This window comes from Platalea leucorodia (assembly GCF_965183815.1).
Source record: "Platalea leucorodia genome assembly, chromosome: 5".
Classification (NCBI taxonomy): domain Eukaryota; kingdom Metazoa; phylum Chordata; class Aves; order Pelecaniformes; family Threskiornithidae; genus Platalea; species Platalea leucorodia.
The window spans coordinates 48,165,711-48,183,872 of NC_138827.1; the positions used below are offsets into that span (position 1 = coordinate 48,165,711).

Sequence of the window (18,162 nt, forward strand, 5' to 3'; positions counted from 1 at the left end):
TAATTATTTTCTAGCAGATAGTGCTTTTGCTCAAGACACTAGAAGAAGCTTTTGAAAAATACTTATCCGTACTGAAGTACAGCATTTAAGAAAGTAAGAAAAATCTAGGGGAATTGATTTGACAGATAAGTAAGCTCAGGGATAGGAGGAAAGACAGCTCTTGCTGAGAGTGCAGAGCCTTGGAGGGTTTGGAAATCCATTGCTTCGTGTCCCTTGTCACTTGGGTATCCTTCAAATGCATGCACATCTCCTCTAAACATTCCCCGCAGCACTGGTAATATTTTCCTCCATCACGGGCATGCTGCAAGGATTAATTCCTTTGTGTTTCTTTCAAACACACAGAAATGGAGGAGGAGCTCCGCAGATTGCCTATAGCGAGGTGGCATACTGCTCCCCAGGGAGGCATCTGGTGCTGGGTGCAGTGTTGCCGATGGAACATGCATTGCAAAAGCCAAAACAAGCAATATTGCCAATTCTAATCATTTAAAAGCCAAGAGTCCAGCTTACGAAATTATGATAGTTTAAAGAAAAAAAAAGGCAAAAAGACCTTTGACTAGCATGTTTTCTCTCTGTTTAATGAAACTTCATGATGTGCAGTGGTGATGTTTTCTTTATGTCCTTTAACTATGAGAGTTAGAAACAATTATTTTATTTTTTTTAAATGACAGCTAAGATGCCTGCAAGTTTTCATGCATCTAGGTAGTGGGGACTTTGGGAACCAAACCACATGTCATGAGACTGAGGCTGAAGCTGCAGGAGCAGCCAGTTTTGGAATATTCTAGCGTAGTGGAACAGGATTTCCATTGCCAGTTGACTGGGGGGGGTTAGAGACACATGAGGCTCCAGAGCTTAATCCCTGTTAGAGCCCTGACAACACTGATCTTATGTAAGAAGCCTTAAAATCTTTATTGCAGTTCCATGTGTTGTTGAGTCCAGAGGCAGATCAGCAGGCACTGAATTAACCAGCAGAGTAAAAAGATTCAGTGAGGAAATTCATTCTATAGGGGTGCCTAATTTCTAAGTGTTTACAACTCTGGTTAATTATATTCTAATAATATGGTGTCCTGAATGTTTTGTGATGGCAAGGACTTGATAAACGTGATTATTAATCAGGAGTTTAACAAGCAACAGCTTCAGACTTTATCCCCAGGAAAAAATGTGTTTCTGTATCCCAACTTATTAAATTAAGGTAGTGCATTTGTGGCTGGATTTTTAGTATCTGTATCTATATTTATCTATCTGTCCATCTCATCTGGCTTCAATATCACTGAACTGTAGAGATGATCAAAAGCAAAATGAGAATGCTGAAGCTAGGGTCTCGTTTGAAATATTGTCTTTCCAGGCTGATATTTTTCCAGTCGTTCTGCCAGCAGTCTCAGGTCTGCATCGTCTATTTAAATTGTCATCTCATCTAAGTGCAAATCTTGGCCCAAGCCAAGGCCATCTGTTGTTGGGTAATAGTTGTGATTTATTCTGCCTCTGGTTCACATTCATGCTCATGGGCCAGATGCTGACTTGCAAGATTTGCTTTTATTCATTTTCATTTTTATACCATGTGTTAATATCACAAACAGCATTTTAATTTTAGACTTTTTTTTGTCTAGTGTTTAAAATTAGGGATGAGTAATAGCATCACACACCCCTCTGGGATGCAATTCAGCATACTTCAGAGCAGGATAGGACAGGAGAAAATATTTTACATTTTAGAAATGCATTCAAGCAATGTTTCTAAATGTCTAATTTCTTCCTAATCACTAATCCATACACTCATTTGTGTTGCATATAAATAATTAGGTGTTGATTTCAAATAAAAGTTGTGGACTATTTGAAGACTTTTAGGCTCAAAAATGTTGTAGGTAGCTAAACTGTAGGCAAAATATTTATGATACTCTGCAGCATACCTGCTACTACCTTCACCTTCAATGTAGAATGAGGGTAATTAGGAAACTTTGTCAGTTAGGACTGATTGTCAGAGGGACAGTCCTGCATGTAAAAGATAAAGATTATTACGGAGGTGGATAAATTTCTCTAATTCCAGATTTAAAAATGGCTCTTCGTAGTAATGATGGGCAGTATCCAACTTCCAGACAATCTGCGTATCTTGCACACTAGCTCCTGGTAGCAGTTTGAACTTACAGCTGACTGGCTTTTTATATGTCTGTCTTGTCCAAAGTTGGTGTTGAAGCACTGAGGAGTTGTGCAGCAACTCCAAAGCATATTTGGATACACAAATGCGAATGGAAATTACTGCATTGTCTCACTGTCTGCTGTGGGAGCAGAAGGCTCTGGGTCTTCCTTCTCACACTGTTCAAACTGCTCCAGTAAAACAGAGGAGTAGCGGGTGAATTGATACATGAATATACTACTTCGCTGTGTAGTTTTAGGAGACATTTCAGAGTCTGGAAACTAAAAGGGAGGTAATTTTAGTGTCTTGGGTAGCAGAGCGGCTTCACTGAAAATGGTTCCCTGTGCAACTTGTGTCAGATCCAGTGAGTTGATCTTGTCAGGTTGTGTTTGGAGGGATTGCTAGTAGTAGTGCACGTATAATAGGTATCGAAGTTTTTATCATATCAGTTTCTGTCTCTAACAGGATTTTGTATGGCTGAGCAGGATGTGTTGGGCCTGCCATGATTTGTGTAAAGTAAGTTCACTTCATTAGGTTAGAATGAGTTATAATATTGGCATTTTATATACCTGTCTTCCTTCTTATATTCCTTTGATTTTGAGTAACTGTAATTGTGATCTAGAAAACAATGCTCCCTTTGTTTCTCTGAGTCAGGGAAAGAAGATTGGGTGGGATTCATTTAACACAGCTTTAGGTGTTTGGATGTTGGTTGACCATTCTGAACTAGACCTCATTCTCATGATAGTCACTGGAGAGCAGCAGGCTTCTCTGGAGCTCCTGTCATCTCCAGTGCTATCTTAGTGTAGAGTGAAATACCTGCTGGAGCTGCCCACTTCAATTGACTGATCTATCAGAAAATGACTTGGTGTTTTTGTTTTAAGTCAGAATTATGGGGAAGGAGAGCAGATAGTGATGAACTGCTCATTTCTTCTTTGCAGCTCTTGAAACATCATTCACAGAAGTCTAAAATTAGTTGCAATTAAATCTAACTCCAGGTATTTAAAAAAAAATGGCTTCTAGGTGAGGCAGAACTAAGAAAGGTGAATTTCACATCTCATTTTCGATGCAAGGTTTAGAATAAAGTATTGTTTTCCAGCAGATCAGTTTGGTGCAACCTGAACCTGCCCAGCAGTATTAGTGCATAGTTTGGCTGCATTGTAGTCATGGAAATGAAATTTGTTAGCTGCAGAGTCAGTCTTTGAATTTAACCATGGTGGAGGAGATACAGAGCTTGTAAAGGCCAAGTCTGAGGTGTTTGCACTGCCTCTAGTTACCATAGGACTCTTACGAGAAGTTGGTGCTGACAGTGTCTGTCTGGTGGACTGCAAAACGAAAATCATAGGATCATTGAAATGGATAGAGAAAACCTCTGGTGGTGCCTAGCCCGACCTTCTCCTTGAAGTGGAATTGTTGCCGACAGTGGATAAGGGCAGCCATGGCTTTGTATAGCTGAGTCTTGGAAACCTCCAAGATCCCCTAGCTCTCTGCTGACCTGTTCCAGGATTGCGCCATGCTCTGGGTCAAAAACTGTTTCTGAATGTCCAACCTGAACCTCCCGTGGGGCAGCCAAGAAGGTAACGATACAAGAGGTATCTGAGGAATTTTCCTTATTTTGTTGCTATCCAGAAATTTGGCATTTCTGTTGTGACACTGCTATTTATTTCTATAGAGGTACTCTGATTGTAAAGTCTTTGTGATAGTTCTTAATATGTTTTAGACATACAGTAAATAAAGGTGCCATTATAAGGAAAACTAAGCCAGCATCAATTAACATACCAATCTTCAGATATGTTAGCAAAAAAATAGTAGTTACATGTAATGATTCACAGGTGATCATCTGTGCAGTACTTGTGTCTTGCTAGGTGATGATGTTGTGGACTCTCAGAAGCATTGAAAAAGAAAAAAAAAAACAGGATAAGCATTTTTTAAGCGATGTTAAAAATAGTCATCAAATCATGACAAGGACATTGTTACAAAATGTAGTTTTAATGGACATCTTATCTTTGGCCTGTTCCCTTGGGAACACTGAATTTCAAGAACAGCTTTTCTGTAAAGTTCATTGTCTTACTGAGCGTTGTCTTAGTCTCAGTGGTTCAGAAATGAAATGGGAATTACATATGTAGTCTGAGAATTACACCAGCATGGTTTTATAATTTTGGTACCAAGATGTTTTTAATTACAGTCATTTATTGAAGTAATGTTTTCTTCTCATGGTCAGTCATTTGGTTTTTTGGTGGATTTTTTGGTGTGGGAAAAAAAGAGAATGATATCTCTGCAATGTATCTACAGAATATCTTGATATGTTTAACACCTAACTTCGTGTGTAAGTTAGTTCCCTGAATCTTGGACATAACAATGTCATGTTTAGATATTAAAATGGGGAAAATACAGTTACCCTGACATTAAGAAGTTAACAGCTGTGTCCTGAAGGAAGTCTAATTCAGTCTACCAAAAAGATAACCTTGGCCAAAAGCATGAAATGTTTGTGTACCCGTTCTTACCCTTAAGCAGGGAGCTGAAAAGCTGCATGTAAAGTTTCTGAGTGCTGGGTTTGTAAAATATTGTGGGAGTTTTACAAATGGAAAAGCAAGAAATGAGATGAGAACATCAAACTTCCTTCTGCTTTTTAACCATGTGAGAGAGATGCTGGCTCTTGAAAAGTGTAAGGCAGATGTTCAGATCTGGTTTTAGGGCAGTTGCAAAAACTTTTTAATGAGTTGGTCTCCTCGTGTTTGACATGGTGGCACCTGCTGGCTTTCGTTCCTCTCAGAGACACTGGGAATGAATTTGGCGTTGCTGGGATTGGGAGAGGGGCAAACACAGGGGCTGGGAAAATAAACCATTCCATTAATTCTTTGGGACCTGGAAAAGATACTTAGTGATCGCCAGGTTTTTGTTTCACTTAGAGCCTGAGTTAGAACTTTAAACTCAATTTGTCAATTATATAAACACAGTCTTTTGTACCTAATTACTAAGAGAGAGCAAATATATTTCCTTCACGATGTCCACTGCATACAGAGATGGTGCAGTGAAGCAACCTTCTGTCAGGGAAGCTAAGCTTTGAAAGGCATGGGAAGCTTCCCTCCTCCTTAGTAGTCTTCCTTTGGTCAGTCTCGATCAGCATAGCACAATAATATGGGAGATGCCCGGACTGGCGCTTTATGTTCTGTTACTTCTGTTGATAAGGAAAGAACCGTATTTTCCCAGGCTGCAAGTTGAGCAATTTGAGTTCACTAACAGCAAAAAAAAAACTGAAGAAAGGCTGCATTTTCCCTTGCAGGTCAGATCCATATCCAGAGCGTCTCCTGCAGATGCAGCTTCTACTGCTAAAACCCAGGGTAGTTAGTTTGAACACTGCTGTCTTACAGCAGCACCCAGCCACCTCACAGTTGAGATGTGAGCTACTAAAGCACAGCTTTGCCATCAAACTTCCCTGGTAGGTTTTGTCAGCAGAGCTCGTATTTCACACCTCATCACAACCCTGACTGATGCAGTCCTACTGCACGAGGCATGTGGTGTAGAGCTTGAGATCGATACAGCAAGATGACATTTATATATAAAGCAGACAGCACTGCGAGTAAAGGCTCCAATTCAGCAAAGCCCTTAACCACACGTTTAAATATCACTGAAGTCAAGTTAAATTACTTTAATCATATACATAAGTACTCTGTTGAACGAGGGCCTAATAGTAGTTTCCATCTCTTTCCACATGATCAAGACTTTTTCATATTCTGCTGCATGCGATAGAGATTTCTTCTCGGTTACACAGCATGAGCACTTGCTGTGACTTTTGGAAGACTCCCTCAACAATTTGAATTTGCTAAGCTGTCGTAAATAGTTTTATGTGGAATGCCTGCAAGACAGAATGCAAAGGAATTTTCTCAGCCCTGTACTTTCAGGGTAGATTTAACACATCTTTTCCCCTATTTTCCAGGACCACCTGTTATTGCCAGCCACCACACATAACAAGACCAGAAGACCAAAGATGTCTATAGTGTTGCCAGCTGTAAACATCAACGGTAAGTCCAAAACATGAAAGAGAACAATAGGAAAATAATTTCAAAGAGATGTGCCTGACTTGTATATGGAAACCGAACTTAGACCAAATGTCTGTTGTTTAAAAAGAAGTCAGACTGGTCATTACTGGGCCTTAGTTGCCAGGGTCCGCGCTGGAGCTGGGGTGCTGGCAAATCACCAGTGCCTGGTCACCGAGACTGTAACGAGAGGCTGCGTGACTTGGCCAGCAGTTCTGCAGTATCTCATTCTAGCTCCTTCAAGGACGGGGGGGGTGCCATCCAGTCGCGGTGATTTATACATGGCTGATTAAGGGTTACTTGAATGTGATCTAACTTCTCTAACTTGGTGGCTACAAAGATCCCATCGAGTGTGGAGACTGTCCTCATCCTCTCATTTGGGTTCCTCCTACGCCTGCTTAGCAGGGCAAGTTCCTTGGCCTTACTGGCTTGTTAGGATGCTGAGTGCCTTCCATCGGCTTCCTCAGCTATTTACTAGTAGTCTGTTATACAACACTCAGTGTGACTAGGACCTCTCAGCACTGCACGGTCAGGATTAATAATAATCATGTTACAATGCCTCAGGACAGCAGAGAAAATAGCTTTGCACTAGGGGCACAGGCTTACTAGCAAACAGAAATGTTCTTGATCTGCATTTCAGTCCCACATGAGAGACAGGACATGAACTGTATAAATACATCATTAATTCATATGGTGAGGAACTGCCAAGTTAGGACTTGCTTGGGGCACAGGGTCACTGTCACAGTCATCAAATGCATTGTGAATCCTGTAACAGTATAAACTTCAGTTTCTGAATATTTGTGCACGTAATGCTTTTTTAAAACTTATGTGGTTTACAGTACAAGTGAATCATAAACCCAAATGTTTTTGTTAAATTCAAGCATGCCGAAAACATTATCTGATGATGCAAATTTCCATAAACTAAGAAAAAAAAATCAGTTCAGGCTTTCAACGTTTTGATAATTACATTTTCCCATGCAGTACAGTAAGTCGAGTGTGATGATCTATAACTAGCTATCATAGGGGAATTTTTATTAGATGTATCAGAATTATTTTTGGCATTTATCTCCCTGAAACTCCCTTTTCACATCCATTACAAAAATCCTTTTCTGGCTGAGCTGAATTATCACGTGCACATGGGCACTAAATTACAAAGTATTTCTTCTTAACATGTTACTGAGTCTTCTTTTGCTTGAAATAACTTTTCAGTTGTTGGAGTAAACATAATTTGGAAAATACACATCAGAATCCAGTGACAAATCTTATCCTTCGTTAATAATGAAACATTGTGAAATTATAGTTACTTGAGTTCTTTGGGATTTTTCTTCAGAACATCAGCATAATCCAGGAAATAAAAAAATGTCCAGGGATTTGGGCAGAGATGTTGAAACAGATGAGACACAAGGATAGCATTAAGTAAACAATGGCGTCAAATACTGTTTCCTCTCTGACACTCAGCCAGGTATTAGGAAAAAAATTACAAGATACACAAGAGCCAGTAGGTAACTTGGCTTGATTTTTAATTTGATTATTAGTAGATTACGTGGAGGAGATGATTCCCTAAAAACTTCTGCCTGGAGAAGAGTCCATTTCTCTCCTTTGAGAACATTGCTCCTCCACCCTGTTCTGCCTCCACGGGGACTGAGCACGTCCTGAACAAGCATCTGGAAGTTAGCTGACAACAAAGCTTTCCTCCCAGCTGTCTGCTGTTCTTTTAAGCCCACCTTAATTCTTTGTCCACCTGCAGAGAGTTGGCTGCTAGAAGAGGATGGGCGTCCCTCAGAGGAATTGGCAAAACTTTCAGTGAAAGAACTTGTCCCCTCTTGCCTTTCTCGTGCCTGAGCCAGATCTCTGTGGAAGAAGGGAAACCTTTTGCACTGCCACTTACTTGCCCTTCCTTTTTGCTGCCACAACCCTGGCAGAAGAGATGAAGGGAACTGGAACTTTTTTGGAACTTCATCACTTGCTTTCTTCTGCAGAATCTTTATTTGTCTGTGTACTAAAGTTTATCCATGACACTGTTTCCAAACATGAAACGGCGTACAGTTCAGTCGAGAACCCTTCAAACTGCTTGGACAGTCTTTTCCCAGCAGGACTGTCAACCTTTTCTGATTGCACTTTGATTGCTTGAGTGCCTTCTGAGCTCCGCTGGAGACTCTGCCTTTAGCTGGCTTGAGCCGTTCCCACCACCGGCTGCAGAGACAGAGAACAGGTACGGAGAAAGATTAGCAAGTAAAATGAGTTGTCGGTCACTGTCCCACATGACTCTGCATGGAGGTTAATGACATGGTTCTGCGAGATTGGTCTGGCAGTTTTCACCAGTGTACAAAGCAGAGTCAAGTTTACAGTTAGAAGAGTTTTTTCTTGGAGGGAAGAGTTGGGGTAAGTCCAGCCAGTGGTAGTCCTAGTGCTTTGCAGCTAATGGCAAATCTCAACAGAAAATTTTGTAGTAGACGGGTGTGTGTATGTGTGCATTCAATAAGATGGACGTTTAAGAGAACAATATTGTACAAAGCAATAACAGTACATTATTTATTTTCAAGATAAAAACTTGATAAAAACTATTCAGTTGTTTTATGTTGGAAAAGAGTAAAAATGGCCATTACCTTGTAACTTTCTCCTATGTGCGTCTTCTCCTGGTCAGTGTGAATCGCCCATGCCCCTCTGCGAGCATGAGGATGAGCCAGCAAAATCCCCACTGGCAGCTTCTGTGCAGGTGCACAGAAATACATTTAAATATTTAAATACGTTTAATATGTTAAATATATTTAAATATTAAATTTTTAACAAAAGTATAATAGCTTGTTACATGGTGGTACATGTTAATCCTAACCTCTTACCCTCTTTTCCTGCTTCCCCACCCTGTTCCAAGCCCCTTTCCAAGCTTGCTGGGCCACCCCCCCCAGTTCACAGCCAGTACTTGCTGTCAGCTCCGCCATTTCTGCCTCCCCAGATGCTCTTGCAGCCCTTAACTCTTCTCCCATTTCCCTGCTGGCTGCTGTCCCTCCGCATGGCTCTCCCCTTGCCCCCCGCAGCCAGCCATGCCTACGTTTTGACCTGCCTCTGCCCAACGACAAAGCCCCAGTATTTGTGGACACAAGTAATACAGAAAATCTGCCTGATGGTACTTAAGGACCTGAGGGTTGGTAAGCCTGGAGGGAAAAAAGCAGAACTGGGTAGTCCTAGTCCCACTGTACATGTTTTTGGGGGCACCATTGGTGTGCCTTTACTGAGAAGTTATTCCAAGAAGAAATATCTTTCAGTTTCTCATGGGAATGAAAGCCAAGTGCAATTTACAGTTAAACTCCAGCTTTTGTTTTTAAGCAAGTCATGTTTGTTATGCTGGATTGCAGCTATTATTTTAGAAATCTAACTATGCACTTGAGACCAGTTAAGTCTCCAGTAGATTTCATTCCTAAATTTGCTTTTATTGTAATTCAGAGTCTTGTTGGCTCATTACACCAATTTCAAATTGACATATAGGCGGTGCCTTTCTTGAAGTTTAAATGAAAACATCTGCCATTATCCTTCTATTTACTTAACTGCTGTAAAAAATGCAGTGGGTTATAACATCGATCTTTGGATCAAAATAATCTATAGAGTACAGCATAGCTAAGCCACTCTTCCTACCCCAAGCACAAGCCTTTTGTCTCTGCAGGATGCCTGCAGCTCTGCAGCGCAGCACACACCACCAGTAGTCCTCTCCTTGCAGCGCACAAAAGTGAGAACATATGTGCAGTCATTCAGTGTAGGAGGTAGCATTCAACGTTTAGCCCAAGAAGCCACTTTCATGAATGCATTTCTCCCTGGGGTTGTTAGATACTCTCACAGCTTGCACTTTCTGTTGGTAGGAGCAGCTATAAATGTCTTTGCAGGTGTGTGCTCACCATGAATACTGGTGGTCTTAGCAGCAGCACAAAGACCAAAAAGGCCTTTTTTCTTCTTAGGATCCCCATGCAAAACAGTTCCCCATACGTGAAAGTCCTTCCGTCATTTGCTCTCTCTAAATTGAGGGTTGGTGTCTGCACTCTCGGCCAAACAAAAGTAAGAGACCTGATGGAAAAGCCACTGGTGAGATCCGAGGCTCATTTTCTGGGAATTTGCAGCCATGACAGAGAAAGTTTTGAATTTTATACAAATATTCTGGATCGGTCCTTAGTCTAATGTCACACAATAGGACTTGTCTTCAGCCTGCCTTTGAGATAGTTGTTTGTGAGCCTAACTTACGTATTCCTGGTTCTTAAGGAACCCTGTTCTCTTAAGGGTTGTTTTTTTTCATGAAACACGACAGCAAAATAGTCTCCTAAAGGCAGGAATTTATTCTGAGCGGGATGGTGAGTTTTGCAAAGTCCATGTGCTCTGTTGTTCTGGCCAGCTTCTGATCGCTGCCACTTCCTTCAGCCTTCCTTCCTAGCATCCGTCATCGTACTGATGTAACAGACTTCAAAAGTGCTCTGACATAATACGTTCTAATTAAAATGGTCAATAACAAATCTAGTGGTAAGGCTTTTTGATCAAAACTGGAGGGATTTCTGCCATCGAGCAGTATGATTATTTGCATGCAGCTACAAAGAACATTCTTTCAACTGACAGCCACGTGCAAAAGCCACTCACAGATGTCCAAGGCTGGTAGCAAACTGTCTGTGAAAAATCCATAAGGCAAACAGAACCCACACAGGCTGAGAAGGAAAATAAAAACAAAAGCTCTTTGGGAAGTGATAATGTCCTGTAAGTTCCCATGTCTTGGGGCTGAATAAATAAAGTCTCCAACTTCCTCTGCCTTCCAGGGTCAAGCAAACAAAAGATGCCATTTCCGTCTTTCGAAGCAAGAAGCAGAATTCCCAGTCAGTCACTAAATGAGGAAGGTCTCAAACAATACCTACCACTTAGGGCAGCTGACTTCCCTGAAGGCTGCTGCTTATCATTTTGGGTAGCCTTCTCTCACTTTGAATAGCTTCAGCTTGGTTTCCAGGGGACTAATGGCCCCAGCTATCTCTAGCTGTTGTTGGTTCATTCTTCTCTTCCTGTTAGAAGCCAAATCTTAGTCCCAGTGGCTCCCTCTCACAGCTGCTGTCCTTGGCCCCACACTGAGAAGCTCATGCCACTTTAGTCGGTACCAAAGTCTCCTCTCTCGGCTGCACAAGCATGATTTGTAGACATCCTTCTCTCATTGTTTCTGATTTTATCTCTGGATTTAGCAGAACTTGTGGAGAACTCAGCACAGCCTTACAAGCTATAGAGTATGAGCATAAGGCTCTGGAAGTCGTGTATGTAGGATTACAACCTATCTGTGAGATGAAGGAAGGGTAGCTGCTAAGGTTTTTTTGGAAGGTCACTGAGAATCCTTCAAAGCATCAAGACCTCTAAACCAGGATGTAGGAAAATATATTTGAGAATGTCGCCATGCTGTAAGTCTACAGGCCAATTTGAAAATGCCATCCCTCTGCTTCTTGAGCTGCCAGTTGAGGAATAAAAGTAGTTCGGCGAAGCCTGACCAGGGAGGAATCAGAGCCGTGGTTAGTTAGACCTCACTGCAACAGCCAGTTACTGAGCCTGGACTGAGAAATGGGGAGAGTCTGCTATCATCTCCTGTGTGCAGTCGTGGACAAACAGCGTGTTGCGTCACTGTGGTTCTGCTGTAATTAGGATGGTTTGCTAATGTCACGGATGTACTTCAGCTCTTGTGCTCATGTACAGCTGTGCTCTAGAGGTCAGGATTGAAATTGTGGCAGAACAGATTTTATCAAGGAATTTTAACCGTAGATTTTAGTCATATTGTAAGAAGTTGCTATTCTCACTCTTGTCTTTTCGAAGTGATATAAAAGTGCAGTTTATCAAAACAGAATAACCCCCTCAAACTTTCCTACATTTCTTTGAACATCAGAATTGATGATTGCCTACATTCAACGTTAAATAGACGTTTTCAACAGATTTGGTTGTCGGAGAGATTCTCCACTTCCCAACCATTGTCTGTTGATATATGTTGTCTTTGACAGGAAGGAGAAGATTAAATTATTCAAAAAAGTATGAAATAAATCATTCAAGAATCTGTGCACAAAAGTAAAGGAATCTGTGTCACTTGAGTTCATGTTTGTTTAGTTAGACAGGAAACGATCAAGAAATGAAATCATAAAGGCTTATTCCCCCGTGACTTTTCATAACGAGCTGTTTACCTAAATTGCTAAATGAGTAACCTATTTTTATGTATTCATAAAGACAGGAAGATGATTTCAGAGGATCTTCTGTGCCTTTTTGCCTCGTTGTTAATATGAAAAAGAGTATCTCTTGGGTTTTGCGTGATAGCGTAGGCCAAGCCCCAGTGTAACTGGTCTTCCCTGTATAGACAGGATAAATGCTACAGATGGCATTTTCTTGGGAACACACTGTTCATGAAGTGGGTAGAGAATGAGTCATAAATTAATTGGACTTCGTACTTCATATTTCCAACACCAGTGTTGAGTTATTACACCAGATTGTTTTTTCCATATAAAATGCACACTTATATAAAATCCACAAAGTAGAAGAAAAAAGAAACTCATGACATTAGCTGCCAGGGTGGATGCCAGTATGGAGTCGCAGAAGGAGCCAAATTCGGTTTAGAACTGAACGTGTATGCATCTCGCTGCAGAGACCCTGTCTTCTAGATGTTCGTTAAGCCTGGATGCTGATCCTGCCCTGTAGGTATGCTCTCCCACCAAGCTTCACAGAAAGCACTGCGCTGAGAGCTGTGCTGCAAAGCAAAGAGAAAATTTTCATCCCGATCTGTGAGATTACTGTCGCCGTCTTGGCTACATTGAACTGTGTTTGTGCAGCACATCGTAATTCTAGCCTCGAGCCCAGCTGATCTGCCTTAATACATTTTCAAATGTTGTAAATTCACGATTACATAATTCCTCTTAGTGTTAAATTATAGGTGGCAAACACAGTTTTATGTTTGTTATACACAGGCCAACTCTGATTACTGGTAGCTCTTTATTTCTGCAGTGATCTGAAACATAATTACCCATAATGAGCTCACCCTGGAAAAACATGAAAAACTGCAACAGAGCTGGTAGAGGAGGTTCACATTTATGAGGTCTGTCTTGAGAACATCACTGGAGTAAACCTAGAGATTAGTAAAAACACAGCAGTCCAAGACAGACTCTTTCAGTGTTTGGATTGCAGTCTCTAAGGAGACTGCCACCAGCGGGGCCGGGAGGCCTTTGCCGCCTTCTCATATCCCAGGTCTAGTCCTCCACGCTGCAGCTTTCCTCACCCTCTTCATACGGTCCGCCTTACCTGTGGCGCTTCCTGGGTGTCCTCCGGGCTTGATCCTTTGTGGCAGGGTTGCTGTAGGAAAGCATTTGAAAAATACATCCTGAGCATCTGAAGAACATTTTCGATTTCCGTCATCCACCACTTCATTGTAAATCATCTGCGTCCATCCTATCTTATTCTGTAGTAGCCCCAGGTGAAAAGGCCATGGCACATCCCAGTACAGCACAAATGCCATCTGGGTGAATGTGGATGAAGAAATGATTGCCAGCCTGAGCTGCCCCTCACCATGAGAAAGGAGGCACCTCTGTTTCAGAGCAGGATTCATGCATTAAAGCTGTAAATCTCCTGTTGCTATAGCTGGAAAACAGAAATCTTTGAAATGGACATCTCACTTTTATTAGTGTGCCGTGTTCAGATAGGCACTCAGCAGCATGTGTATATGATTTTTTTAAAATTAACTGGCAAATGCACTGAATCAGAGAAGCTCAAGTGGAAGAAAGCGCTCGCCTCACGCAGACAGAAGCTTCACAGAGGTGGTGTTAAAAATACTCTTCTACGAGCAAGGGCTGATCACAGTATCTAAATAAATGAGGTAATTTTATGTATCCAAGTGAGACAGGTGGAAAATTCAGCTCGCTCCTTGGATACCATCCAACCTATAAAGACATTTCAACTGTAAGTGAATACAGGCTCACACCAGCCTTCACTCTTAAATCGGTGAGATGCTAACACTAGGATACAAATGATATTGGGTGATAGAGAAGATGCATGTTAATGAAAAAGTGACGCTGCCCCTTGAAAAAAAAAGAAGTCAAATAATAGTTAAATTAATTTTATCAGTAAATGCCAACAAATTGAAATGGTGAAGTACATACTACAGTTCAAAGGTAAGGGCTAAATAAGAATAGGAAAACATATTAAAAGAAAACCAATAGGGTAAAATGCTGGCAAATGGTATGAAGATTGATTAAAGATTAAAAGCTCAGTGCAAAAGTCTTTAAAAGGACCCTAAAAAAATCCAACAGACTTAAGTAACACATTAAAGTAAATTCATAGAAGTAAGAAGATATCTTTTAAACAATAGACATTGTAGCCAAATGAGGGAATAGAAGAAAGAGCACGATTTCTGGCAGAATAAATGTCAGACCATAAGAAGTCAAGCCAGAAAAAGATATTGAGGAACAGTGTGCCTGAGGCATAAAAAAATAATAAAAACATTTTTCAGAGGATGCCTGCCAGGGAATCCCTAGTGCTTTAGAGGACCAAGGTGTGAAAGAGCACTTAAAGTTGAGGTCAGCGCTGTTGAAGGAAAGAGCAAAAAATTCATGCGCTGATGTTAACCACTGAGGCTATATAATTATCAGGGGAAGGGCAAGTGGCAAATGAGGCAAACTTTTTCAAAATGGTCTCAGGAACTGTAAAAAATGAAGCCTCACTTTTGCACAAGCTGGCCGAATCTGTGAGAGTTGAGCATGCCTGGGGGCATATGATAGATTGGGCAGAGCTAGCACGGCTTCTGCAGAGGAAAGTCCTACCTTAGTGCTCCATCGCAGGCCTCAGGGATAGCGGGGGGAGGGTAAGGGTGGTCTCTTCAGCACAGTAATATACCTGAGTGTTCAAAAAACTTGGGAAAAAAGTAGTTCTTCAGAAACTGCTAAAAGAAAGCAAGCTTTTGTGAGGCAAGAGGAAAGGCTCAGTTGTGGATTGGTATCTCCCTAAAAGGTGTAAATGAAAGGTGGAAACGGATGGTCGCATTTTGCAATGAAGGGGATGTCACCAGCAGACTCCCATGCAGGTCCGTGCTGGGGTCACTGCCCCTGCGTCTCCAGGAGCAGGCTGAAAGATCTTGGGAAGGAGTGAAATTCTGTTCAGCAGGTGAAACTTGGTGTGAAAAAATGCAAAAGAATTTACGTGGGAAGAGTGTTCCTGAGCAAACATACAGTGGCAGATAACCGAGCTGGTACTGCTCAGAGCAGCCACTGCGCATCCTTCCCCGAAGTGTCAGCTTAGACAAGGAAGAAAAGCAATATAATTTTTTCGAGAGGGAGTAGAAAAATCATGAAGCATCTTTACAGCCCTGCTGAATCCCCATCTTTAATACTATGCATTTTTGGTCATAAATGTTTATAGATGTATAAAACAATGAAAGATGCAGGAGAGAAAGCAACAGGAATGAACATTAACTGTAACAGCTTCCCTGCCACAGCGACTATTGAATTTGACAGCAATGCCTGAGGGAAGGGTTATAACAGAACCTGAAGAACCCTGAATGGTGTAGATAGGGCATCTGGGAAGCAGTCATTTACTGTTTCATGTATCACCAAAAGTACCTGCTTGCTCTGACTTTTGCTTCTGCTGCTGGTGACTGTTAGAGGCAGAAGCACAGGTTGGATGGGGCTTTGCTGCCAGGACTTTGCTCTCCTGCCTGTGCAGAGCAGCCGCTCTTAGGCAGTACCAAGGCTAGAAAAGGAGAGTGGCCAGTCTGCCAGCACAATGGGAAAAGGAGGAGCTTGCTGGCGTTTAAAACCAAAGGTAGCATTGGGCCAGAAAGGTTTTCCAGCTCTAACAGCATCTGTAGGACGCCAGACCCATGGTGGGGACCAACGGGAACAGGCCCATGCCTCCCGGTCCCTCCCTGCTGCACACAGAGGAGCAGCCCCCCGCGTGCTGCCCTGGGACAAGCCCTCCAGCCCTTGCCCTTGAAAGAAGCCTCCACCGGAATGCCTTTTTAAGCTGCTCTCCTCTGTACAGTTATTTGTCTTGTAAGTGGGTATGTCTGGATTTGCAGGCTGTGTGGGGAGTTTGTTTATACTTTTTGTGCCTCCCGAGGTGTTTTTTTTTTCCCCTTGTCATTAGCATTGCCACAGCTGGTTGGGTTTCAAATATGGCTATCCTGCAGCAATGATACCCTGCCAACAACACGCATGTGCACAGCCAGCGCTGTCAAAAATGCCTCAGTATTTCTGAGAAATACTCTACCTGAGGGAGCTTTAAATGATGTGCCTGGAGGGTCAACGCTGGTGATTCTGATCTCCTCTTCTTGAGACGGCCATCGCCTCCCTCTCCAAAAGAGTAAGAGCAGTCACAGCAGGTCCGCACTGGGCTCTCTCCTCTGTAGCTCGTGCTCTTTCTCTTAGAGGGAAGGGAGAAGATTGGAAGGGGAGGTGGGAGATCAGCTGGGAAATGGTCCCTGGGAAGAGCCAACTTTCCTTCCCTCTCCCTGGGACCTCCCAGTCTGGACCAGGTACTGCAAAGCACATCTGGCACAGACCTGCCACTGGCCACATTGCCCACAGGCGCTGGCCTTTTCCAAAAATCACATAGTGATGCAAGTTAAGGGCGCGTTGTCCTCCTCATCCACAGCCAGTGCCGATCTCTCCTGTGGCTCCGTTATTTACTTAGGAGGCCACAGAGAGCTTGTTTCCTCCAGTTTTCTTGCTTATCCCTCATGCCTGTATATATCCCCCTTGAATAGCCCCTGGCACCGATGCTCCAATGGCTTAGACATGGGAAGAGACCCTGTCTCCGAGCTCGTGGCTCGGCAGAGTGACTTTGACTGTGGATCCCATGTTTCTGACCATGGCCCCTGTTCCTGTATGCGTATAGACCCAGCAGCCTGGCTCGCTGTTTGAGAGCTGCTAGGAGACCCGGAGAACTGAAATGCCCAGGACCTCACTTAACCTGTGTCGGGGACCGAGGACAGCTGAGTCCACAGAGGTGACACTATTGCAACTGGTTTGTTTGGAAATAGTTCCAAGCAGGAATTTGCTTTCAAAAAGAGAAGTTATTTGTGTCACAGTATAACTTTCTCCCTTGTCTCAAATAATCCTGTCTAACAAGCAAATCTGTAAATGTTTTAGGAACCCTGCTGCGTTGTTGCAGTGAGTGTATTTTTAGTCTTTGTAGCTGTTACAGTAACACTGCTTCATTTATATACTTATTTGGTAGTGTGTACCAACCCTTCAGATGGAAACATTGTCCAGATGTGCTGGGTAGGACAGTCCGGGCTGCTCCGTGGTGATGAGATGGAAGACTGCAGAAGTGACAGAGCCGAGAAAGCCCCCTGAATTATGTCTGGGGACAGCTGCAGCCCTTCAGCAGGCCGGCCCCAGAGCTGCGCGCAGCTGGTGCCCTCATCTTCTTCCGAGGCTTGCGCTTTCTGAACTCTGTGCTGCCCTGGACATAAGCTCTGTTTTGGGCCAGGGCAGGTTGCGCTGTAAATTGTTTGGGTAGTTTGGTGCTATATCATTATTTAAAGCAAACTTCAGCATCGTCAGCTTGGCGCAGCTAGCACAAAGCAACCAGGTACTGGAACACATCGGGTGGCTCTTTGAAAGCTGCCTAGGCTCCTGCCGGTGTGATAGAGGGGGCTGCAGAAGGGGCTCCAAGCATAAATTAACACTGACACTGACTGTCTTTGCGATCTGGCATGGCAAAGCAAGCTTTCTCGTTAGAAGGAAATGTGGAAAGTATAAAGGGCACACGTAGCTGTTCAGCAAAGATGGTTTTAAAAGAGTTGATGGTTTTGTATCGCCTTACGCAGAGATAATTCCCTGGCACCTAACTTTGACATCAACTAAACTGGTTTCATGGCTATCAAATTCACTCTATGCTGTTGTCCACGAGGAGGGGATGATTCTCTAGCCTTACTGACAAAGATAGGTAATTAAAGTAAAGATGGGGCAAGTGATTTCCCTCACTGTATCTTACCAGCAGAAGCAAGGACATGTAGACCAGATCTATGTG

General features: G+C 42.6%; 1 protein-coding gene across 6 annotated transcripts in view; it reads left to right on the forward strand.

Annotated features, from left to right (window-relative positions):
* The window catches only part of ATF6 (activating transcription factor 6), an 82,271-nt gene that overhangs the window by 56,115 nt on the left and 7,994 nt on the right, over window positions 1-18,162 (forward strand). For 3 of the 6 annotated variants that reach the window (XR_014228450.1, XM_082314615.1, XM_082314616.1), the window contains exon 15: window positions 6,060-6,144. Coding sequence is in view for 4 of the 6 variants with exons in the window: in XM_082314615.1 (XP_082170741.1) it covers window positions 6,060-6,144 (85 nt within the window). In the remaining 2 variants the exon portion in view is untranslated. The other 3 variants (XR_014228451.1, XM_082314617.1, XM_082314618.1) reach the window with 3 other exon arrangements.